At 40.7% G+C, this 27,046-nt stretch overlaps 1 protein-coding gene across 1 annotated transcript in view; it reads left to right on the forward strand.

The window, feature by feature from the left end:
- Window positions 1-257: 257 nt before the first annotated feature.
- The window catches only part of rtraf (RNA transcription, translation and transport factor), a 32,402-nt gene continuing 5,613 nt past the window's right edge, over window positions 258-27,046 (forward strand). The window contains exons 1-6 of the mRNA XM_043697647.2: window positions 258-417; window positions 1,839-1,963; window positions 9,699-9,798; window positions 20,267-20,347; window positions 22,107-22,195; window positions 25,313-25,381. Coding sequence (XP_043553582.1) covers window positions 357-417; window positions 1,839-1,963; window positions 9,699-9,798; window positions 20,267-20,347; window positions 22,107-22,195; window positions 25,313-25,381 — 525 coding nt within the window. The 5' untranslated portion in view covers window positions 258-356. The remainder of the gene's footprint in view (window positions 418-1,838; window positions 1,964-9,698; window positions 9,799-20,266; window positions 20,348-22,106; window positions 22,196-25,312; window positions 25,382-27,046) is intronic.

Below are 27,046 nucleotides of genomic sequence, written 5' to 3' on the forward strand. Positions count from 1 at the left end.
TCATTGTTTTATCATATTCTCACCTATTCTCGAATTAAGACTTTTTTAAAGGTTGGGGGGTAGCTGAGAGCTGACTCGTACTGGGTTTAGTGAGGTACGTCGAGTGATGTGATCGCTTAATCAATAAAGTTTTGTTGAAACACTCTGGCACGGCGGTTGTTCGGGGAGACCAGCCCGCGTGACGTCATAGGACAGCGAAGAGCGCAGGCGCGTTCAACCCGCGGTGGTAGTGACATCATCGCGTCGCGGCGAAGTGCGGCCTAGTCGGTGACGCGTTGACGCCTTTGCCGTTGCGGGCCGATTTGCGGGGACGACCCGTCGCTGTGCTGTTGGCGTGTAACGTGGTGGAGGCGAAAATGTTCCGTAGGAAACTGTCTGCTCTCGAGTATCACAACAGCAGCGTGTTTGACTGTAAAGGTACAGACAGACAGGCGGGGAACGGTTCACCGGGCCTGTGCCCTCATCGGCGTGCAGCCCCGACTGCAGGGTCTGCAGCTGGATACACAGCCGGGCCCAGTGATTTTTACATACCTTTCCACTTCATTTCAAATGTTAAAAACTACCTACGGTTTCTACACGGTGCCAGAACAGTGGACAAGATGCAGTCTATAAATCACTGAAATGTACTCGCTATTGCTTTCAGCAATGTGGTTAAATGGAGCAGCCATTTTCTGCACAGCAAGCTCCCACAGGCTGCAGATAAATCATTTATCTGATTTCGGTGGTGAAAAAGGAAAATTGAACATGAGATATCCCCGTTTTTTTTCGATAGCACCATAGTCTGTCTGTCTTTCCATCCAAGTCCACCCAATTTTAATCCCTGCGATAAGGGATTAGGCAGGCTTGCTTTCACCACCCCCACCCCCGGCTGGTTTCAAACTTTAGTTATTCGCATAAAGTAAACATTTTCAGAATATTTGAATGAATAAGCATGATTTTTTTTTAGTATAGATGGAAATCGGCTTCACAAAATTCTGCAAACACTTAAGATCCCAAGATCCATTGATTTTTCTCGTGTTGATTGAGGGAGGAATGTGGGACAGTGGGTTCACCACCTCACTGTTTTTGTATAAGGCCATATGAACTTCTGTGTACTTTAACAGGCATGCCTTAGTTTAAATGATTCTTTTGAAAGATGATACCTTTTACAATTGTGTTTTCATTTCCTCAGAAACCTGTGTTCAATTCTCATAGGGACTTCTCCCAATTTGACTTTATCTTAATAAGGATAATTGATTAGAGGACTGGATGCCTAACAATATTGAAGAAAATATTTAATTACATGTTTTTTTTCCTGAAAATAGATCCATTCACTTAGTTTTATTTTGGAGATAGAATCAAATTGTAATTTTCAAAAAAGATTGACTGCACAGCATTCCCATTTTGTTTTAATCTCTCTTTGAAGCTGGTTAATCAAATTAAGCAATTGGTAGTTTACATATTCAGTAGGCATGGAACCAAGTGTTAATCATAAAACTGGGCAGAAGTTGACTGTTTACTTTTTAAAGTAAGCTTGAACACAAATCACAATATTTACAGTCAGACATATTGTGAAATGTGAACATAAGCCTTAAATCTAAATAAAAAATTTATAGAGAATTATAGAAGTTTTGCTTAAGTTGCTAATATTTCAACATTGGATTTAACTGAGCCAGTTCTTGCTACTAATGTGTAGACTAATATGGAGATCTTTTAAGTCTGAATATAAATACCCTTTTTAGGGTGGAGATTTCGTGATAAGGTTTGATTTAATACATTCAGTTGGTTTCTAGGTTGCAGTTTGTCACTTTTTAAAAAGACAGATGTGTGTCTGAAACAAGTTATCTTTTATATTCTAGATGAGACGGAATTTAGAAATTTAATTGTGTGGCTTGAAGACCAGAAAATACGACATTATAAAATTGAAGAGAGAGGCAACCTGAGAAATGTACACAGCAATGAATGGCCAAAACACTTTGAAAAGGTGAGTTTCATTTTGAATAAAGTGCTTGTGTGTTAAATTTGTATGTTTGCACCTGGTTTCACTAGTGAATTGTATTTCTAATCCCTGGATATGAACTTGTTACAAACATTGTTGATGTGGAAACAACAATGCACAGTGATACAAATAGCTTGGATGTGGAAGAGGAAGGATGCAGATCAGTAGGCATGGACAGTCAGAACAATATGGCTGTTCTTAGAATTGCTTTTTCTGTTTGTCATTTCACTCTTGCCTGTTGTCAGTTCTGCAGCTAATTGCCAACTTTAAACATTTGACTCTAGTTTTGAGATGAATGTACAATTAAATATTATTAGATATATTAAGATATATCAATGCACATTTCAGACTTGAGTAGAAGGGGAAAGCTATTCTGCTTTCTTACTACCTGCTGTAATCCCAGCTCTTTTGCCCATTTTCCCAGAAGGTTTTAAATTTTTAAACACTACTTAGGCCAACATTCCCTATTCTAATGACTCATTTGGGGGAACAATTTCTTATTTCTTCTCTTCAATAATGTAATAGAGCAACTGAGAGAGTAGCTCTGAATCTGGAAGGGATAGATGTCATTTATATCTTCCAATAGTCTTAACAACAAAGTGTAACTAGTTAATGTAACTCTACATAATTGGTATCATGCAATAAACTATCTTGATTAAAAGCCATGGCTTCCTGTTAACTTTCACTTATAATTGTTACTCAGTGTAAATTAAGTAGTCACTTGGATCCAGACAAAAAAGAAGAATGGTGACAGCATCCTTCTACCCACACATCTCCCTTTTGCTTTTATAACAAACCTAAATCTATATTTCTTTCACTTATAGTCAAGAAAAGGAATTGTTATACATTTAACTTCTTTAGAATCTTGAAAATTAATATATAATTCCCTTCATCCAAATTTTCTGGCTATTCAGAATTTTTTGCATCTTTGTTCTATTCTCTCATGCATTGGTACAAAGCTAACACCTTCACTCAAGCCAGGAAATCTTCTGTTCAAAGTTGACATGCACAATCTAAACAGGTGCTTCAGTGCAGGATTGAGAGGCTGATGCATTTTTTTAAGGTATTCTTTTTCGGTTTAGGTGTAAAACCAAGACAGTGCCTATCTCCTTAGGTTGACATCAAAGACTTCATGGAGTTAGTTAAAGAAAAGTAGAGACTTTTGATGTTCTGGTAAATTTTCATTGCTCATCCAAAACCATAAAAACAAATTACCTTATTTAGCTGATTCCTGTCTGTGAACCCTTGATGTAATAGTTGGCTGCTGCATATCCTTATTTTGCAGTAATCACTAACTTCAGAAGTACTTAATTGGCATAACGCAGCTTAGACATTCTGATCTTGTGCAAGTTATTCTTTCCTGGCATAATTACAGTTGTGTGCCAATTACTTTTGAGCCCCACCAGACTGAGAAATATGTGACAATTTAAATCTGTAGCCTAGATCACATTTATGTTCTAAATTGCACCCATTTCTGTCAGAGTTTCCTTAGTTGCTTTTCAAGCTTTTGAAAAGAAATTATAGCCAATTTCTTATTGCAAAAAAACAGTCTGAGGCTGAGTGAAAGCGCTGCAACTTTAGAATCCTGTTTGACCGTGAAATGAGATTTTGGCCAGTTCCATCACAAATACAGCCTTATTCCAACTGCATCGCCACTACTAACCTTACCTCAGCTCTTTCAAGCCTTTATTTCCTGTAGACTTGTCTGTTCCAGTGCTCTCCAGCTTCCCATTTCTACCCTTTAGAAATTTAAACTCATCCAAAACTCTGCTACTTATATCTTGCACCATTTCCAGTTCACCTATCATCACTGCGCATTCTGACCGACATTTGCTTCAAAACTGGCAACATTTTGATTTAAACATTTCATCTTTGGTTTCTAATCTCTCCATTAGCTCATCCCGCACCTTCTCTGGGACAACCACTACATTCAATCTTTATTCAATTGTATCAGCTTGGCATTTTCTGTTTTAAACATGTAATGTTGTACTTTCAGTGACTTGTTGCCAACTCTGGAATTTCTTCTGTAAGCAGCTCTATCCTTTTAAGACCTGCCTTAAGACCCATCTCTGTGGGGGTTTAGATCGAGCTTGAGATCACTTATTCAAATATTTAATCTCCTACAGAGGAGGTGGTGCTGGATGGCTTAAAACGCATAATGGTAGGTAAATCCCAGGGACCTCATCAGGTGTAGGAAGCTAGAGAAGTGATTGCTGGGTCCCTTGCTGAGGTACTTAATCATCAATACCCGCAGGTGAAGTGCTAGAAGACTGGAGGTTGGCTAACATGGTGCCATTACTTAAGAAAGGCAGTAAGGAAAAGCCAGGGAATTGTAGACCTGTGAGCCTGACATTGGTAATGAACAAGTTGTTGGACAGAATCCTGAGAAAAAGGATTTACATGTATTTGGAAAGGCAAGGACAGATTAGGGATAGTTAACATAGTTTTGTGCATGGGAAATCGTGTCTCACTAACTTAATTGAATTTATTGAATAACTAACGAGGATTGATGAGGGCAGAGTGGTGTATGCGATCTATATGGACTTCAGTAAGGCTTCGACAAGGTTCCTCATGGTAGACTTGTTAGCAAGGTTAGATCGTGTGGAATACAGGGAGAACTGGCCACTTGGATACAGAACTGGCTCAAAGGTAGAAGGTGGTGGTGAGGGTTGCTTTTTAGACTGGAGTCCTGTTACCAGTGGTATGCCACAAAGATTGGTGGTGAGTCCACTGCTTTTTGTCATTTATATAAATGATTTCGAACATAGGAAATATGATTAGTAAGATGACACAAATTGGAGGTGTAGTGGATAGTGAAGAAGGCTACCTCAGAGTACAACATCTTGGTCAGATGAGCCTATGGGCTGAAGGGTGGCAGGCGGAGTTTAATTTGAATAAATGTGAGGTGCTGCATTATGGAAAGGCAAATCAGGGCAGGACTTGTATGCTTAATGGTAAGTTCCTGGGGAGTGTTGCTGAGCAAAGAGACCTTGGAGTGCAGGTTCATAATTCCTTAAAAGTGAAGTCACAGGTAGGGAGGTTAGTGAAGATGACGTTTGGTATACTTGCCTTTATTAGTTAATGCATTGAATATAGAAGTTGGGAAATTGTGTTGTGGCTGTACAGGACATTGGTAAGGCCACTTTTGGAATATTGCATGCAGTTCTGCTCTCCCTGCTATAGGAATTATTTTGTGAAACTTGAAAGGGTTCAGAAAAGATGGGCAAGGATGTTGCCAGGGTTGGAGGATTTGAACTAAAGGGAGATGCTGAATAGGCTGATGCTATTTTCCTTGGAGAATCGGAGGCTGAGGGGTGACCTTGTATCATGAGTAATGATGGGTAAATAGACAAGGTCTTTTCCCTGGGGTGGGGAAGTCCAAAACTAGAGGACATAGGTTTAAGTTGAGCTGGGATAGATTTAAAAGGGACCTAAGGGGCAACTTTTTCATGCAGAGGGTGGTGTCTGTATGGAATGAGCTGGCAGAGGAAGTGGTGGAGGCTGGTACAATTACAACATTTAAAGGGCATCTGGATGGGTTTATGAATGAGGGATTTAGAGGGAAATGGGCCAAATGCTGGCAAAAGGGACTAGGTTAGATTAGGATATCTGGTCAGCATGGACGAGTTGGACCGAAAGGCCTGCTTCCGTGTTGTACATCTGACTGTATATAATTCATCCATTTATTTGATGGAGTTCCTTCAGGCATTTAACAACTGTAAAGGTGTTGATGAAATGAAATTTGTTATAGAAATGCCTCAGTGAATTTATGGACTTAAGTCATAAAGATGTACAGCATGAAAACAGACCCTTCGGTCCAACTTGTCTATGCCAACTAGATATCCCAACTTAATCCATTCCCATTTGCCAGCACTTAGCCTGAGTCCCTCTAAACCCTTCCTATTCATATGCCCATAGAGATGCATTTTAAATGCTATAATTGTATCAGCCTTCACCACTTCATCTGGCAGCTCACGTATAACCCTCTGTGAAAAAAAGTTGCCCCTTAGGTCCCTTTTATATCTTTGCTCTGTCACCCTAAACCTATGCCCTGTACTTCTGGACTCCCCAACCTTCGGGAAAAGACCTTGTCTATTTATCTTATCCATGCCCCTCATGATTTTATTAACCTCTATAAGGTCACCTTTCAGCCTCTGACACTCCATAGAAAACAGTCCCAGCCTATTCAGCTTCTCCCTATTGCTGAAATCCTTCAACTCTGGCAACATTCTTGTAAATCTTTTCTGGACCTTTTCAAGTTTCACAAAATCCTTCTGATAGGAAGGAGACCAGAATTGCATTAAATATTCCAAATGTGGCCTAACCAATGTCCTGTACAGCCGCAACATGACCTCCCAACTCCTGTACTCTGACCAATAAAGAAAAGCGTACCAAACGCTGCTGCCTTCACTTTCCTACCTACCTATGACTCTACTTACCAGGAACTATGAGCCTGCACTCCAAGGCCTATTCAGCAACACTCCCAGGACCTTAGCATTAAGTTTGTAAGTCCTGCTCTGATTGGCTTTTCCAAAATGCAGCACCACACATTTATCGAAATCAAACTCCATCTGTCACTCGCTCCATTTGTTCATCAGATCGAGATTCCGTTGTACTCTGAGGTAACCTTCTCTGCTGTCCATTACACCTCAAATCTTGGTGTCACTTGCAAACTTACTAACTATACCTCCTATGTTCACATCCAGATTATTTATATAAATGATGAAAAATATTGGATTCAGCACCGATTCTTGTAGAATACCACTGGTCACAGGCCTCTGGTGTGAAAAGCAACCCTCCGTCACTACTGTCTAGCTTCAAGCCAGTTCCATATCCACATTGCTAGTTCTCTCAGTATTCCATGAGATCTAACATGCCGAACCAGCCTCCCATGAGGAACCTTGTCAAAAACCTTTAAGTACATATAGATCATGTCCACCATTCTACCTCATCAATCCTCTTCGTTATTTCTTCAAAACACTCAAATTCGTGAGACATGATTTCCCATGCACAAAGCCATGCTGTTTATCCTAATCAGGCCTTGCCTTTCCAAATATATGTAAATCCTGTCCCTCAGGATTCCTTCCAACAACTTGCCCACCACCGATGTCCGGCTCACTGGTGTATAGTTCTCTGGCTTGTCCTTAGCACCCTTCTTCAAAAGTGGCACCATGTTAGCCAGCCTCCAGCTTTTCGGCACCTCACCTGTGACTATCGATGATACAATATCTCAGCAAGACTCAGCAATCGCTTCCCTAGCTTCCCATGGAGTTCTTGGGTACACCTGATCAGGTCCTGGAGATTCATCTGCCTTTTTTGCATTTCAAGTCATCCAGCCCCCCCCCCCCCGTAATATGGACATTTTTCAAGATATCACTATCTATTTCCCCACATTCTTTATCTTCCATGTTATTCTCCACAGTAAACGCTTATGCAAAATACTTGTTTAGTATCTTCCCCCATCTCCTCTGGCTCCACACAAAGGCCACCTTGCTGATCTTTGAGGGGCCCTATTCTCTCCCTCGTTAATGTATTTCATCCTTAATGTATTTAAAAAAAGATGGATTCTCCTTTACCCCATTTGCCAATCTCATGTCATGTTTTTGTCCTCCTGATTTCGCTCTTAAGTACGGAGGAACCTCGATTATCCGAAGGACACAGGCGGGAATATTTCAATTAATTAATCGAATGCCAGATAACATAGTTTAGCTGAGAATCAGGAGCTTGCGATCTTGCTGGATAATCCGATATTCAGATAATTGAATGCCGGATAATCGAGGTTCCTCTGTATATTCCTTCTGCCTTTATGCTCTTCTAAGGATTCACTGGATCTCTGTTTATACCTGAGATATGCTTCCTTCTTTTTCTTAACCAAAACCTCAGTTTCTCTAGTCATCCAGCATTCCCCACACCTACCAGCCTTTCCTTCACCCTAACAGGAATATACCGTCTCTGCACTCTCGCTATCTCATTTCTGAAGGCTTCCCATTTTCCAGCCATCCTTTACCTGGAACATCTACCCAATACCATCAAAATTAGCCTTCCTCTGATTTAGAGCTTTAACTTTTAGATCCGGTCTATCCTTTTCCATTGCTGTTTTAAAACTAATAGAATTATGCTCGCTGGCCCCAAGTGCTCCCCCACTGACACCTCAGTGACCTGCCCTGCATTATTTCCCAACAGTAGATTCCCCCAAGTTCATCTGCCTTCCCTGTTAGGCCTCTTGCATTGAAATAAAAGCATTTTAATTTATCAGTCCTACCTTGTTCTCTGCTTTGTTCCTGCCTGCTCTGACTGTTTGACTCGCTCCCTCTCCCAACTGCACCTTCTCTAGTAGGTACGTCCACATACAGAATCAGAAAATTTTCTTGTACACACTTAACAAATTCCTTTCCATTTGAACCTTTAACATTATGGCAGTCCCAGTCTATGTTTGGAAAATGAAAATCCCCTCCCATAGCCACCCTATTATTCTTATAGATAACAGATCTCCTTACAAGTTTTTTTTTCTTAATTTCCTGCTGACTGTTAGGAGGTCTGTAATACAATCCCAATAAGGTGATCATCCCTTTCTTAATTCTGAATTCCACCCAAATAACTTCCCTGGATGTATTCTCCGGAATATCCTCCCTCAATACAGCTGTAATGCTATCCCTTATCAAAAACACCACTCCCCCTCCTCTTTTACCTCCCTTTCTGTCCTTCCTATAGCATTTGTATCCTGGAACATTAAGCTGCCAGTCCTGTCCATCCCTGAGCCATGTTTCTGTAAATTGCTATGATATCCCAGTCCCATGTTCCTAACCATGCCCTGAGTTCATCTGCCTTTCCCGTTAGGCCTCTTGCATTGAAGTGAAAGCATTTTAATTTATCAGCCCTACTTTGTTCCTGCCCGCCCTGACTATTTGACTCGCTCCCTTTCCCAACTGCACTAGTCTCAAATTGATCTTTCCTCACTATTTCACATACCACCTTATTAGTTTAAATATTGCTGAGCATCTCTAGCAAATCTCCCTGCCAATATATTAGTCGCCTTCCAATTCAGGTGCAATCCATCCATCGTGTATCGGCCCCTTCTACTCCAGAAGAGATTCCTATGATCCAAAACTGTGAACCCTTCTCCCATTCACCAGCTGCTCATCCACACATTCATCTACTCTATCCTGTTGTTCCTACCTTCACTGGAATTGATCCAGATATTACTACCCTTGACCTTTTTAAATTCCTGCCTAACTTTCTATATTCTCCCTTCAGAATCTCATCCTTTTCCCTTCCTATGTCATTAACTCCAATGTGTACAATGACCTCCTGGCCTTTCTGGCCTCAATCTACAATATTGCTGTGCTTCTACCAGCTCCCCAAAATTGTGCAACATTGAGGAAAATAGGAAGGAAGACCGCAACCTGACAGGTTATAATTGGAACTGTTTGCATGAATTGGTCTGAAAATGGAGAGAAAATCGTACATATTTACTACTTATTCCAAAAAGTACTTACATTTTAAATCATTTTTCATAATGTTATAATAATATGTTTCTTTGAGTCAATGTTTTTGTTGTTAACATGTTCACAGTCCAATGTATTTTAATGATGTAAGATTTCCTATCATCCATTTAGCCATCGACACTGCACGTTTAACATTTGTATGAATATTTAATTTCACTTTTGGGAATCCTTTTATAAACTTAAAATCCTTGTATATCTGAATAATTTATTTTCAGTATCTGGCAGATGTAAACTGCCCATTCAAGGCTCAAGAAAGACAAGAAAACGTTGACTGGCTTCTGGGCTTGGCTGTGAGACTTGAATACTCAGATAATGGTATGATTCTTTAAACTGCTTGAAGTTGCTAACTATTTTATAATTGTTGTAGTATGTATGGATGTTTGTTTATTTTGTTACACCTCATTGGGGTCGCCTGCTGGCGGTCAAGTCCTACTATTCTTAGTCATCACAATAGTTAAAAATTTAACAAAAGTACGCAGTCTTCAGTTTACATGTCGGATAGACTCAGGTTAACAGAAACCTCAGATCAGGTTTCTCCTCTTAACAAGGGCTACAATTTATTAGAAAGAAATAATTTTAATCATGCCTAAATATCCACAAACCCCTTTTTTAAGCTCCTCCCATACACAGACAGGCAGGCACAGACATTCAGAAAGAACATTGGTGTTATGGGTGGAAGGAAGAACTCCTGGGGAAACACTTCAGTAACTCCACTGATCAAGATTCAGTGGGATGTCCTTTTTGTTTCCAGTCCTTCAGTTCTCTGATCATTAGGTTCTACTTCACAGTAAGCACAGAGCAACTGGTTCATAAATTATAAAGTCTCTGACTTATTGGTTAAAAGCAACAGCTTACAGCAATTGGTGGTAGACAACAACTGGCATTCTTTAGATAATATTAGATTTTCTACAGTGTGGAAACAGGCCCTTCAACCCAACAAGTCCACACCGGCCCTCAGAGAGCAACCCACCCAGAACCATTTCCTTCTGACTAATGCACCCAACACTATGCGCGGTTTACCATGGCCAATTCACCTGATCTGCACATCTTTAGACCATGGGAGGAAATCAGAGCACCCAGAGGAATCCCACGCAGACACTGGGAGAATGTGCAAACTCCACACAGGTGGGAACCGAACCCGGGTCCCTGGCGCTGTGAGGCAGCAGTGCTAACCACTGAGCCACCGTGCTGCCTTCAGGTATATTGGACGTGCCACCTCTCCTTCCAGACATCTGAGAGCTTTTTACTATATCATTCCCATCCATAAGCTGTTCACCCATGCAGAGTTGATGTCAGACTGATGGCTTTTGGAATCCATAACTGGTCATAACACCAGTGACTTAATGCTGGCTAAATCTAATTTTCTACAAATGTCCCAGTACTGTGTTGTTTCTCTTACACCTTTCCCCCCAACTACTTGCAGAGCAACAGTGTAAATACCAATTGTAATGTGTTGTACTAACATGTCCTTTAAAAGCACAACAATTCATACAAACAAGGAATTAGAGTAGGCCTTTTGAGCCACCTACAGTATTCAGTAAAGTCCTCTATGATCGAATTTCAACCTCGCCTCTCAATCCTGCATATCCATGATAATCTTTCATCCAATACTGTGATCATCCGTGTATCTACCTTTGCATTAAAAATATTTAAAGATTCTGCATCCACTGGCTTTTGAGGAGGGAAACTAAAGTTATTCAGTTGTCTGAGAGGAAGAAGTGTTTCTTCTTCTCTATTAAATGGATACCCCTTTTATTTTTAAATCCTTCTCAGTCCTTTGTTATAAAGCCATTCTTTATCCAGTTCAGTCCACAGTCAAAACGAAAGCGAAATAAAAGGCTTTTACAAATTATTTAGTGAATGCAAATCCCTGGAGTTAAGTTATTGCCTCACCGGTTGCCAATTAGTCTTAAAGGGAGCACTCCTATGTGGTGTGTCCCTTTGCATGTACATTAGGAGGTTGTACTAAGACACCACGGCACGGTGGCACAGTGGTTAGCACTGCTGCCTCACAGCGCCAGAGACCCGGGTTCAATTCCCGCCTCAGGCGACTGACTGTGTGGAGTTTGCACGTTCTCCCCGTGTCTGCGTGGGTTTCCTCCGGGTGCTCCGGTTTCCTCCCACAATCCAAAAGATGTGCAGGGTCAGGTGAATTGGCCGTACTAAATTGCCCGTAGTGTTAGATAAGGGGTAAATGTAGGGGTATGGGCCGAAGGGCCTGTTTCCACACTGTAATCTAATCTAAAAAACCAGAGAGTCATAGAGATGTACAGTATGGAAACAGACCCTTTGGTCCAACTCGTTCATGCCGACTAGGTATCCCAACCTAATCTAGTCCCATTTACCAGCACCTGGCCCATATCCCTCTAACCCTTAAGTGTATAAGGCCTGCTAAAATTTGATTTCCCAAAATGCAGCACCTTACATTTATCTAAATTAAACTCCATCTGCCACTCAGCCCATTGGCCCATCTAATCAAGATTTCATTGTAATCTGAAGTAACCTTCTTTGCTGTCCACTACACCTCCAATCTTGGTGTCATCTGCAAACTTACTAACTGTACCTCTTATACTCGCATCCAAATCATTTATGTAAATGATGAAAAGTAGTGGACCCAGCACCGATCCTTGTGGCACTCCACTGGTCACAGGCCTCCAGTCTGAAAAACGACCCTCCTCCATCACCCTCTGTCGTCTACCTTTGAGCCAGTTCTGTAACCAAATGGCTATTTCTCCTTGTATTCCATGAGATCTGACCTTGCTAACCAGTCTCCCATGGGGAGCCTTGTTGAACGCCTTACTGAAGTCCCTCCAGATCACATCCACCGCTTTGCCATGGTCAATCCTCTTTGTTATTTTTTCAAAAAACTCAAATCAAGTTTGTGAGACACGATTTCCCTTGCACAAAGCCATGTTGACTATCCCTAATCAGTCCTTGCCTTTCCAAAAACATGTAAATCCTGTCCCTCAGGATTCTCTCCAACAACTTGCCCACCACCAACGTCAGGCTCACTGGTCTATAGTTCCCTGGCTTGTCCTTAAAACCTTTCTTAAATAATGGTAGCACGTTAGCCAACTTCCAGTCTTCCAGCACCTCACCTGTGACTATTGGTAGGAATATCTCAGTAAGAGGCCCAGCAGTCACTTCCCTAGCTTCCCACAGAGTTTGAGGGTACACCTGACCAGGTCCTGGGAATTTCTCTACCTTTACGCATTTCGAGACATCCAGCACTTGCTCCTCTGTCATATGGACATTTTTCAAGATGTCACCACCTATTTCTCCATATCCTAAATGTTCCACGTCCTTCTCCGCAGCAAACACTGATGCAAAATACTTTAGTATCTCTCCCATTTCCTGTGGTTCCACACAAAGGTTACCTTGCTGATCTATGAGGGGTCCTATTCTCTCCCTAGTTACACTTTTGTCCTTAATGTGGTTGTAAGAACCCTTTGGATTCTCCTTAACCCTATTTGCCAAAGCTATCTCGTGTCTCGTTTCTGCCCTCCTGATTTCCCTCTTAAGTATTCTGCCTTTATACTCTTCTAAGGATTCACTTGATCTCTCCTGTCTATATTTGGCATGTGCTTCCTTCCTTTTCTTAACCAAACTTTCAATTTCTCTTGTCAGCCAGCATTTCCTATACCTACCAGCCTTTTCTTTCACCCTAACAGGTATGTACTGTCTCTGGACACTCGTTATCTCATTTCTGAAGGCTTCCCATTTTCCAGCCGTCTCTTTACCTGCTAACATCTGCACCCAATCTGTTTTTGAAAGTTCTTGCCTAATATCGTCAAAAATGGCCTTTCTCCAATTTAGAATTTCAACTTTTAGATCTGATCTATCTTTTTCCATCACTCTTTTAATATTAATAGAATTATGGTCACTGGCCCCAAAGTGCTCTCCCACTGACACCTCAGTCACCTACATTCCCTTATTTCCTGAGTAGGTCAAGTTTTGCACTTTCTATAGTAGGTACGTCCACATACTGAATCAGAAAATTTTCTTGTACACACTTAACAAATTCCTCTGCATCTAAACCCTTAACACTATGGCAGTTCCTGTCTATGTTTGGAAGTTAAAATGCACTCCCATAACCACCACATTATTCTTACAGATAACTGAAAAAACCTTCCAAATCTGTTTCTCAATTTCCCTCTGACTGTTAGAGGGTCTGTAATAAAATCCCAATTAGGTGATCATCCCTTTCTTATTTCTCAGTTCCATCCAACTAACTTCCTTGAATGTATTTCCGGGAATATCCTCCCTCAATCCAGCTGTAATGCTCTACCTTATCAAAAATGCCACTCCCTCCTCTCTCTTGTCCCCCTTTCTATCGTTCCTATAGCATTTATATCCTGGAACATTAAGCTGCCAGTCTTGTCCATCCCTGAGCCATGTTTCTGTAATTGCTATGATATCCCAGTCCCATGTTCCTAACCATGCCCTGAGTTCATCTGCCTTCCCTGTTAGGTCTCTTACGTTGAAATAAATACAGTTTAATTTATCAGTTCTACCTTGTTCTATGCTTTGTTCCTGTATGCTGTGATTATTTGACTAGCTTCTTTTCTGAACTCTACCAGTCTCAGATTGATCTCTTTCCTCCGTATAACCCTGGGTCCCAAAACTCCTCCTTACTAGTTTAAATCCTTCTGAGAAGTTGTAGCAAATCTCCCTGCCAGTATATTAGTCCCCTTCCAATTCAGGTGCAATCCATCCATCTTGTACAGGTCAAATCTACCCCCAAAGGGATCCCAATGATTCAAAAAATGTGATTCCTTCTCCCATACACCAGTTCCTCAGCCACACATTCATCTGCTCTATCCTCCTATTCCTACCCTCACTAGTTCGTTGCACTGGAATCAATCCAGGTATTACTACCCTTGAGGACCTCCTTTTTAAATTCCTGCCTAACTTTCTATATTCTCCCTTCAGAATCCCATCCTTTTCCCTTCCTATGTCGTTGATACCAACATGTACAATGACTTCCTGTTGGTCCCTCTCCCTTTTGAGAATATTCTGCACCCTCTCTGAGCTATCCTTGATCTTGGCACAGGAAGGCAACACACCATTATGATTTTTGGCTGCAGAAACGACTGTGCTCCTGACTAGAGTGTCCCTTAACACAATCGATTGCTTGGAACCTGATGTACCCCTCATTACATTAGAGCCAGCCTTGATACCAGAAACTTGGCTGTTCGTGCTATACTCCCCTGAGAGTCCATCACCCCTTACATTTTCCAAAATAGCATTCTTGTTTGAAATGGAGATAGCTACAGAAGACTACTGTACTATCAGCGTACCTCTCATGCCTTTCTTGGAGTTAAACCATCTACCTGCCTGTATCTGCGTCTTTTCTCCCTTCCTGTAACTGCCATCCGTCGCACCTCCTAGCTGTTGTAAATTCCTCATTGCTTCTAACTGTAACTTCAACTGATCCATTTGATCTGACAGGATTCGCAATCAATGACATTTATTGCAGGTATAATCCTCAGTAACCCTTAAACCCTTCTGAAATGATGATGGGCTGCACAGGGGCTCTGGCGTATTCTGAGCTACTTTTGTCGAGCTACTCAAAGCCTGTGTCAGACAGATGTAATTATCATGAGGATGCTCTCAATGTTTTCTATTTCTTGATCAAGAGATGTCTGCTTGGAGATCTTGATCAGGGAGGGAAGCCAAAATGGAAGGCAGGCAGTAGGTTGATTGAATATGTCTTTGTGGCCTGGCAATTGAAGTGCAGGGTAAATTGTTTCATCCAGCTTGCAGGTTTCCACAGTTGGCAATGTGAGAGGGTGTGATATTTAGGAAGAGTGGAAGCTAGGGGGATGGGGTGTTGAGCAGAAGAATTTTGGAATTCAGTAAATATGCTTAATGTGAGAAGTAATTTGCTTAAGTAGTTTGACAACTATGTAACTGTGTCATCAAGGATTTGGTCCATGGTGCAGAAGGATTGAGTTCGGATGGCACAACAGATGTCATCAATATAGATGAATTTGTGAGATATGCTTGTTGGGAGGTAATTTATATATAGGTTGAACAGTGTTGGGGCTAATAGCTGAATCCAGTATTAGTCTGTTAGTTGGTCTTCTCCATTGGCTAATCCTGCCTGAGGTGGACTCAGCTGGTACATTGGAATTTTCTAACAATTGTCTTGACTCTGTTTTTAAGCACTTTGTGCAGTTTTAAAAGCAGGCCAGTATTTTATGATTGTATCTTGGTGCTGTTGGATCTCTCAACAACCTATGTCTGTTTTTCAGGTTCTTTTGGAAGATATTTTTGGCAAAAGTAATATTCCCAAGCATCGGCGATTCTTGTCCTTCTAGTAGTAGAAGTTTTGAGTTTGGAACGTACTGTCCGAGGGAGCCTTGGTGAGATACTGCAGTGTATTTTGTGAATGGGACACTTTGCTGTGACTCTTCCTCAGTGGAGAAGGAAGTTAATGTTGAAGATTGTGATTGTAGTAGCAATCAAATGGTGTACTTTATCTTGGTTAGTGTCAACCGTTTCGATACCTTTTTTGGAGCTGCACTCATCTAGACAAGTGTAGAGTATTCTATCATCCTCCTGATTTGTGCCTCATTAATGGTAGACAGGCATTGGGAAACAGGAGGCCACAAAATTCCCAGCCTGTGACCTGTCCTTGGAGATGTGTTTATATAGTGAGCGTTTCTGGCATCATCTGGCTGTGCATTTCCATTGTTTGCAGTTATGTATCGAGGAAGCCCACACTAGGAGCTGTAGGCCATCATGTGGTTGCTGTTGAAATTTCCTAAGTAAGTAGTTGGGTGGGGCAATATCTGCCGAGCCTGTTCATTGCTGCCACTTAGAGGTTAGTGCATGTTACACTTTGGAAACTCCCAGGTGGAATTGTCATAGATGTGGTTCATGACAAGGTCAGTTTGGACATGAGTTGCATGACTGTATTTAGTATGAGGGGAGTCGCACAGTAGTTCAACATTTTTGATTAATAGTGCTTTCTTTAGTTTCTGTGTCTGTCTTTTGGAGGTAAATGATGTTAGCATTGGATGGCAAGCATTCAGTAAGGTGTTGCTTGGCAGCTGATAGGCCATCAACATTGTTATAAGATTGGAAAGCCCAAGCCATAAAGCCAAAGGGTTGATCACTTTTGAGATTGGTGGTTCTGGGGTTATTGAGATTCCACAGTCTCTCTTCTGGAGTCCTTTAATTGTCTGTTGGAATTCAACCTGCTGGTGAGTCCATTTGCTTCCCTTGGGAGTGCTTAGATACTGATGGTGGGGAAAGCATGCTGCACGAATGCTGATCCATTGTTCCCTGATGTTTCTCTTGAAGTTCCTTGACTATTTGCCCGATGCATTCAACTGAACCTCAGCCTCTGAGCATTCGTTATAGTCAACATATGAGCATCCTGGTTATGGTTGGTTTTCTATATTCTGTTTTTAAAATCTCAGATTTCCTCTTCAAGTTCCTGAAATTCAACAGGTAAAAGGGTAATTATACATTAATGGGCAGGGCACATGCAAAGTATGCTTTCCACCACCTTATCCTCCTTCACACTATGACTTTATTTCTCTGTCCTTCCATTGATATGCCTAATTCTGAGGTAACATGCTGCAGCGAACAGAAGTCATTTGGTATCTCTTTGTACTAAAAAGTACATAATTACTATTTCCTTATCTGTAGGACCACATTTTTCATATGCATGGGATGGTTTGTCAAGTGGATTGTTGGAGGCAAAAATATTTTAAACTGTTTCAAAAGTACATTACATGACAAGATGGGAATTTATGTTGGAATTGGCAGTTTGTATTTGTGTGATTGTATTAAGTATAAAAAAGGGGTTAATTTGCACAACATTAAATTTCCATTGTGAAAATGAGTATGTAGAAGGAAGTAGATTAACAGTAAAGAAAATAAGTTGGCATGTTAAATGTGACAAATAATCTTTGCCATATCCAGTGTGGAATTGGACAATTGTCATCTAAAAATGAAATACTATAGTAGCTAAAACAATCAAGGGAGTGCAATGGCCTAGTGGTATTATTGCTAGACAATTAATCCAGAGACCCAGGTAATGTTCTGGGGACCTAGGTTCAAATCCCACCACTGCAAATGGTGGAATTTGAATTCAATAAAGAAAGATCTGGAATTAAGAATCTACTGATGACAGTGAAATCATTGTCAATTGTCGGAGAAAACCCATCTGGCTCATTAATGTCCTTTTAGAGAAGGAAATCTGCCATCCCCACCTGGTCTGGCCTACATGTGACTCCATATCCACAGCAATGTGGTTGACTCTCAGTTGCTAAAGACAAGGGCAGAAGCAGCCCTGTTGATCCTGCAAAGTCCTCTTTCCTAACATCTGGGGGTAGTGCCAAAATTAGGAGAGCTGTCTTTCAAACCCTTCAAACAACAACCTGATGTAATCATACTCACAGAATCATACCTTACAGACAATGTTCCAGATACCACCATCATCATCCCTGGAAATGTCCTGGCCCACCAGTGGCGGCACAGTGGTATATAGTCAGGAGGGAGTTGCTCTGGAAGTCCTCAACATTGAATCCGGAAAATGAAGTCTCATGGCTTCAGGTTAAATGTGGGCAAGTACACCTGCTGACTACCATGCGGTGTCCTCTGTCAATGTTGAACATGATACTCCTTCTTGTTGAACAATACTTGGAGCAAGTATAGAGGATGGCAGGGGCACAAAATGTACTCTGCATGGGGCATTTCTGTGACCACCACCAACAGTGCCTTGGCAGCAGTACTACTGATTGAGCTGGTGAGGTCCTAAATGACACATTTGCTGGACCGCATCTGCAGCAGGTGGTAAGGAAACAAACTAGGGAAAATCATACTTGACTTTATCCTTACCAATCTGCCAGTTGCAGATGCATCTGTCCATGACAGTATTGGTACGCATGACCACCACACAGTCCTTGTGGAGACGAAGTCTCGCCTGCGCAATTGTATGGCGCTATCACTGTGCGAAATGGGACAGATTCTGAACAGATCTAGCAAGTCAAGACTGGGCATCTATGAGGCTCTTTGGGCCATCAACAGCAGCAAAACTGTACTCCAGTACAATCTTAACCTCGTGACCCTCGCCCCTCAACCATTACCATAAAGCCAGGGGATCAACCCTTGTTCAATGGCGAATGCAGGAGGGCAACACCAGGCTTACCTGAAAATGAGGTGTCAGTCTAATGAAGTCACCAAACTGGGTTATTTGCATGCTAAACATCTTAGACAGCAAGTGATTCCACAACCAACGGATCAGATCTATGCTCTGCAGCCCAGCCATATCCGGTAGTGAATGGTGGTGGATGACTAAATAATTCACTGGTGGAGGAGGAGGCTCCACAAATATCCCCATCCTCAATGATGGAAGAGCCCAGCACATCAGTGCAAAAGGTAAGGCTGAAGCTTTCGCAGCAGTCTTCAGCCTGAAGTGTAGAGTGTATCATCCATTTTGGCTTCCTCCAGATATCTCCACTAGTACAGACACAAGTCTTCAGCCAGTTTGAATTACTCCATGTGGTACCAAGAAATGGTTGGAGATGCTAGATACTGCAAAAGGCTACAGGCCCTGGCAATGTTCTGGCAATAATACTGAAGACTTGTGCTCCAGTACTTGCCGCACCCCTAGCCAGGTTGTTCCAGTACAGCTATATTGGCATCTATCCAACAATGTGCAAAATTGCCCAAGTATACCCTATACGTAAAAGGCAGTTAAAATCCAGCTTAACCAATTACTGGCCCATCAGTCTATTCTTGATCATCAATAAAGTGATGGTAGGTGTCATTAACAGTGCTATCAAGCAGCACCTGCTTAGCAATAGCCTGCTCAGTGACTCCAGTTTGGGTTCTGCCAGGACTATTCAGCTCCTGACCTCATTACAGCTTTGGTTCAAACTTGGACATAGCTGAATTCCACACGTGAGATGAGTGTGACAGCCCTTGACATCAAGTCTGCATTTGATGGAGTGTGGCATCAAGGAGCCCTGACAAAACTGCAATGAATGGGAATCCCGAGGCAAACTCTCCGATGGTTAGAGTCATACCTGGCACAAAGGGAGAGATTGATTGTTGGTCAGTCATCTCAGCTCCAGGACATCTCTGCAGGAGTTCCTCAGGGTAGCGTCCTAGGCCCAACCATCTTCAGCTGCTTCATCAATGACCTTCCCTCCATTAGAAGGTCAGAAGTGGGGATGGTCACTGATGATTGCACAATGTAGAGCACCATCTGAAGCAGTCTGTGCCCAAATGCACCAAGATCTGGACAATATCCAAGCTTGGGCTGACAATTGGCAGGTAAAGTTCATGCCTTACAAATTCCAGGCTATGACCATCACCAATAAAAGACTATCTTTATATTCAATTAAAGAAAAATCAGCATTAATCTGTTTCAAACAAAGAGCAACTAGAACCAGGGCTATTGAAGGGCTGTGGAATTTGCTTCCCCTTTTTAATGGATAAGGCAGAAACTGTATACGTTTACATTTGGATAGATGGATCAAGGAAAACAAAATAATGGCTTAAATATTCATAGGATATTTGCTTGGCAGCAGGCAAAGGTGCTTCAGAGTGTTCCTTGCATGTGACTGCACTTGAATGCTAATTAGTTGAATATGTTCTCTACTGTTGGCCTAACAAGCCCTCAATTGTAAATACCATTGCTACAAAGTCAGGAGGTGACTAATGATTGTGGTTTTGTTAATGCTATACACATATTGAGAAATTTCAGAAATGCAATGTTCAGTCAATAAGCTTTTTAAACTGATTTTTTTCCCTCCCACAGTGGATAAATATAAGAATTGTACAGCAGAAAGTGTAAGAAATGATGCTACAAAAGGCACAGATCCACTTATTAATCTTGATGGTAAGTAATAGCCATGCTCAACTATAGTTTACTCTTAAGAGGAGGAAACCTGATCTAAGAAATTGTATGGGTTATCCATATTGACCAAAAAGTTGCAAGAAAGTTGAGTGGTACTGTTGATGGGCAGTCTGCAAATACTGCAGAAGCTGTCAATGTCTGGAGGCTTTCATCATTATTGGATTCATTTTACCTCTGGTGGCACGGTGGCTCAGCGGTTAGCACTGCTGCCTCACAGCACCAGGGTCCCAGGTTCGATTTCAGCATTGGTCTGTGTGGAGTTTGCATATTCTCCCCATGTCTGTGTGCTCTGCTACAGAAGATTGGAGAATAGGCACTGCTCCTACAACCTCACTCATGCTAAATGAAGATGTAGTATTGAGTTAATTCTCCTTTCTACCTTCTATTTGCTTCACTCTGTTGTCGGGACAGGTCTTTTTCTGTTTGTTTGTATGATCTCTTGTGTTTCCCAGAAAGTGTCTTCCTACACTTAGGCCAATCAACTTTGGCTTGTTACGAGGTTAAAAGCATATCTTAAGTTTGTTATACGGCCATGTTTTCATTGATGCAAAATAGTGTTTGGGTGCTCAATAATATAAGTGGTGGCAGAAATTAAAAATTAAAAGTAATACAGGAATTAGGGTCAGGAATACTCTTAGGCTTATTTAAGCTAACAATGACTTCTGTCACTGCATGGAACTGAGATTACATCAGCTGCCTGGTGATAAGCTATAATGTGAAAGTGTATAAGCTGTCAGTGGTTTTTTTGTGAAACATCTTCAATCTTTGTTTGAAATCTTCATAACACTGAACAGACCTTTTCTGCTTACTGCTATTGAAAATTAGCTGTGTGCGCACTACCTTGCAAGTATCCCAACACATCAAGAACAAAGTTTGCTGGTATCATTGGTAAGGGCACTACCCTGATAAATCAGCCAACTTACCTGGTTTAAAGTCTAAATAAAGCCTGGCAATTATCTGTAAATTCCCATTTTCTGTTATATTCTCTGTGGCAGCACCTTGACCACCAAGTCCACTTGCTGACCAATCAGCAGTCTCCTATTATACAGTATTAAATATTGGCTTTTCCCCCTTTCTGGTGATATTGCAAATTGTCCTAATGAATGTAAGATCCAAAGTTTCAACAAAATGTCTGTCTTCATGGTACTTGAATTCTATGCTACCAAATAACTATTAATAAGAAGTGTTGACAGATTGACAAGCACTGATTTTTGACGCGCTCTGCTACTGTCAATAGTATACAAATGCTCAATAAATATTTGACACTTGCTATTTCAGTGGAAATTCATAAGTCACTTTAAACTCAAACTTGACATTATCTCTACATGTTGCAACCCGTCCTACTTCAATAGTTCTGAATCACTGCTCCTAAATCTGTCCCTATTGAATAACCTGTTCCGTTTGACATAGAACTTTCTACATCAGATGTAGCACAATATTCTATATTGAAAAAGGTTATACTTTTTTCATACTTGTATAATTGTCACTGGAGGATTGGGCGCATACAGTAATTTCCTCACCACTATGTTTCTGGTTTCTCAGAGAAACATATACCCTGCAGAGGGTGCTATTACAGCTACTGGTGCTGCAATGTTTTACAGCTGCAAATTCTTTACAGCATTGAGTCAAAGTAAATTAGCTCTTTTGGTGACTTTGAATTTTTGAAATTGGATTAGCCCAAATTTACATTTTTAAAAACTTTTGAACAGTTTCAGTTCCATAACATTGTTTTCTATTATAGTTAACAACCCTGACTTTAAGGCTGGTGTGATGGCATTAGCTAATCTTTTACAAATCCAGCGCCATGATGACTACCTCGTAATGTTGAAGGTAAGCATACTGGGCTTCATTAGTGTCCTTTAAGGTGTTCCTTAGTGACTTGCATAAAGTAAATTTTTGCCCTAGTAAAGCAAACATTTAATGACTACTGTATTGATTTCCCTGCTTTGTAAATACATCTCATTATATAAATTGCGAAAAATTGCAAGTAATAGAATTGAAATCAGCAGAGAATGCTGGAAGTATGTAACAAGTCAATAAAGATCTGTGAAGAAAATACTGTAATTTTTAGGTTTTAGAAATTTTATCAGCATCTTATGAAATATGAGTTAGCGAAGAAACAATTTATTTTCTTGTTACTTTAATTGACTCAGTGATCAGCAAACTGCTGCATGGAAAACTTAGCGAATGTCATGTTAGACATTAGAAATACAGTAAAACTAAAAATGTGTAAGCAGTTGGCAAGTATAAAAGAAACTAGAATGTATAAAATATACTGGAAAGCTTCACTTAAAAATTGGAGAATGAAGGTAATGTGCATGCAGGAGTTCTGAATTAATAGTGGAAAAGGCTAAAACATAGTTGGCCTGCTAGTCCCAAAAAAAAGCCGAATAGATCACCATTTCTCAGGCAAGAGGCAAGGTTGCAAAGGTGGAACCTTCAAGATAACCTTGGCCGATATGGGAATTGATCCCGCGCTGATGCCGTTACTCTGTGTTGCAAATCTTCCCTTCCAGCCAACTGAGTTAACTCACCCCTCAGTAATAGATGATTGGAACAGCAGTCCAATAACTTAGAAACAACGGAGAGTTTTGAAGGAGGTGTTGATGCTGAGGTAAAGATGTAGGTGGTTAGCAAACAATCTAAAGCTGATGCAACATTTTCAGGTTTTACTGCTAAGGGACAACATGTACAAGAGAAATAGGGAGTGATGGTTGGATCTTTGGGTGACACAGGAGATAATAGCATGGAAGTAGGAAGAAAACTATTGCAGGTCATTTTTTGACTTCAGCTTTATAGAAAAGAATGGAACTAGGCGAATGCAAACCAATCCAGCTGCAAGATGGAAAAGCATCGGGGAGGTTGGTGTGACCAACGATATGAAAGGTTGCTGACAGGTGGAGAAGGCATATTTTACCTGATTTACACTGAGAGGATGTCATTTGTGAGTTTGAGCCATTTCAGTGCTGTGAAATGTATGCAAACATAATGAAATTTATTCACATATAGAGGTGTTATAAGATTCTTGTGACACTGGTAGTGCCCCTTCATGAGTCAGGAGGCCTAGATTCAAGTTCCACTTGCTTCATGTCCCATCCCCTCTGAGCAAGTTGATTAGACAGTATTCAAATATTGGGTTGTGTGAGAGATGGACACAGGTGTGGAAGACACTACTATGTTCATGGACTTAGGAAAGGTAAGGGAAGTTGGGGATAGGGCATTAGTTATCCATGGAGAAGGTTTTGTACGTTGAGGACTGCTTTGATGATGGCAGAAAGGAAGCTGGAAGGCACTCTCTGAGAAAGAATGGTAAACTTTATCTCTTGACATAAGAACCAGGAATAGAAGCTTTGTGGGCAACAGTTTAATAGTAAGTGGGTCAAGGGTGTAGCAAGTGTGGCTTCATGAATAAGATATGCTGGGAAAGAGCACAAAGTAGAATGAACTAAGAGAAATAAGTTCAGGGCGAAGGCAGTGGCAATCATTGAGGGAAACTTGGCTCAGTGAGCTAGGGCAACGAAAGAATTAGCAGCTGATAGGTTGGTCTCAAATTGGTAACAACAGAGTCCACAACCACCTTCACATTGGTGATGTTGGAGGAAGGAAGTGGGCTTTAAGAAATAGAGGAAAAAAAAAGGATACTTATTTTAGGTTTTAGGTTGACTTGTATACTGTGCAATGTTGGCAGCTGAGAAAGGGATCTGGTGATGCTTTGTATGGTCTAACCAGATTCGATGGCTAAACTAGTTGTGTTGAAATGAATTGGAAGGGTGTTTATTGAGATGGACATTGGAAGTAGAGAGGATGAAGGGGATTGTGGATGGAGAACAACACAAAGTGTGATCAGCAATGGCTGGACCCATGATTAAAACTGAGGTAAGCAAGGCCAGGGTCAGGAATGTGGCTATGAATAATAAGGAAGCTTGAATGGAGGGAGAAAGGAGGGTAACAACTTGAGAGAGAACTTGGTGAATTGAAATAGAAGTTGAAACCACTGAGGATAAGAAGTAACTTGGTGCTGAGGCTGTGGGAAGAAAACAGTGCGCATTTCTGATGAGAAAATATTTACGGTGCTTGATATATTCATTGTGTTCTGTAATGTGTTACTGATGCAGATCTTCTGGGTGAACCTCAAGAGTTAAGTGTTGGCGGCAATACAAATTACTTGGTTAGAGCCAGTGCATAAGATGGCTGTTTCGATTCTATTTCTCATTCATTCTTGCTGTTCTGCCTTCTGTTGCAGCTGGTACTACTATCATTCAACTTTGAAGGCCTTGGGTTAATGTTCATTCCTCACATTTGCTGCTGCAGCTATCCTATTTGTGAACAAAAAGAACAATGAAAAATGGCAGTGCTGAATATGCGTATAAAATAATTTAGTAACTAGTATTCCAAGGGCCACTCCTGGGATAGCAAATGCAAATAATTGTGCACTTTTCAAAGTACCAGTTGAAATAGCACTTTTTCAAATGTACTTGTGCCCATATTTTGAAGCAAGTGTATTAGGAGAAATTTTCTTGTAGAAAGAAAAATATTTTGTTTAGCACCTGTAAGGTGTACGCTTTTACTGAGATTTAATCTTGGTTAGAACATCATTTGATTTTAGCTGACTATTGTATCTATACTTTTACTATGGTCAATTAAAAATGCCTCAAGACATTGGATATTATTTAAAAAAACCAGATGTAAGCACTGAAATGCACAACTAATTTCTCAAACTGTAAACAATGGGGCTAATGTCTTCCCTGTGGAGTTATAAATGAAGCCAGTTTGTGAAATTGATTCCATATGTTAAGCAATGAAATCTGTAGGTCTTATTGAACAGTATGATTTGCCTTGCAATGCAGATAAAATTATCTATAAGGAAATGCTTCTCAGTTGGATAAGAAATTGTGTAATTCCTACAGTTGAACTTGGGATCAAAGATGTTTTAAATTTTGATTTTAGGCCATTCGCATTTTGGTACAAGAACGATTAAGCCCAGAGGCCATTGCAAAAGCAAACCGATCAAAGGAGGTAAACAATGTTTTCTAAAACAGTTTGAGATTTAAATTATCAGTACATTGTTCTCTTTCAGACTTCAATTAGTATTGTTGTTACAATTGAATAAAATATGGAATTCTGTGAATGTTTTATTACTCCAGTCTGGCTTGACATTTAAGGAGAAGGATTGATGGTTTAAAATAGACTGAAAGGAAAGGATGTAACTCAGTACAAAGATCAAGCCAGAAAAGCAATGTTTGAGCTGGCCAACCGGTTTTCTTATGAATACGTTTGTTAATAGATATATATGCATTATACCACATGCTAGCAAGTTGTAGCAGGTCAAAGCCAGATCTAATATGTTAGAAGCATGGTTAGCCTTCGATGATGGAGGAACATGATAGGTTTTATAGCTTTCAAGAAGCTTGTGCTGCCCTGTAAAGAAAGCATATTATACGTATTTGCCTGGAATACCCAACATATGAAGAAAATAAATTAATTGATATGCAATAAAATTTCTACAAAGTTTGTCCGCCTTTGAAATATGTTGTAATAATAAAATGAATGAAATGACAAGGTTCACTAGAGACCATCTCATTAAAATAAAAAAGTCAACCTGCTAAATGAAAAGAGCAGGAAAACTGCAGAAAAGGCTGTATATGGGGGTCTTTAAACTTGGATACACCTCATTGCTAAATTTGCCTAGCAGAAAGTTACTCCTGAAGAAGGGCTTATGCCCAAAACGTCGATTCTCCTGTTCCTTGGATGCTGCCTGACCTGCTGCACTTTTCCAGCAACACATTTTCAGCAGAAATTTACTCTGGTCAAGTTACTATGAATGACTCATCCATGTAGTTTATCTTGTTACAATTGCCAGAGAACAACCTCTCAAAGTTCTTCGGTCAGAGTGATGGAAGAACAGCAATAATGGACCTATGCTTTTCTGATTAGAGGAAATTTCTTTCTATGTTTTCTTCACACTTTACCCAATTTTTGCAGATTAGTCTACTTTGTCCCATATGACGTCAGCTCATTCAACTTTTATTCATATCTATCAAACAAAGCAGACAAATCTGTGGGGTGGCTCAGTGGGTTAGCATTGCTGCCTCTCAGCACAAGGGATCTTGGTTCGATTCCACCTATTTTCAATCAGCCTTTTCAGAAATAATATTGCATACCTCCAGAGCAGGTGGGACTTGAACCTGAGCTTCGTGGTTCAGGGGTAAAGACACTCTCACTGGAGCAAGTGTGTTAACAGATGATGAACAGCGGTGGGCAGATGGTGCTAGAATACAGATCAGCAATGATGTAATGCAGTGGCAAAACAGGCTCAGGGCTGAGTGACAGCCATGTTTGTAAATCAACAATACCATCATAAATCTATTACATCCATTTCATTGACCCAGTGCTAAAGATACTCTAGACCTTTTTTTGAAATATGTGCAACTTTCAACTCCCCCTCAACTTTCTCAAGAGACATTTGTGTCCATGCTGTACGTAGTAACATTTTTAAGATTTTTTTTATCAGCCGGTTGTGATCTGTTATTGACACACCTCTGAAGCAAGTGGGTCTAAAATCCTTCTAGCTCAGAGGTAGGGACACTGCCATTCTGCCATAAGAGACCTCCATTTGCAGAGGATACTCTTGCTAGGAAACCCTTATTCTGTTGTTAAATGGCATTTTTTGGGTGTTTTGTA

The sequence above is a fragment of the Chiloscyllium plagiosum genome, unplaced genomic scaffold, assembly GCF_037043375.1.
Source record: "Chiloscyllium plagiosum isolate Xiang-an unplaced genomic scaffold, Cpla_swu_hap1 HiC_scaffold_8, whole genome shotgun sequence".
NCBI lineage: Eukaryota > Metazoa > Chordata > Chondrichthyes > Orectolobiformes > Hemiscylliidae > Chiloscyllium > Chiloscyllium plagiosum.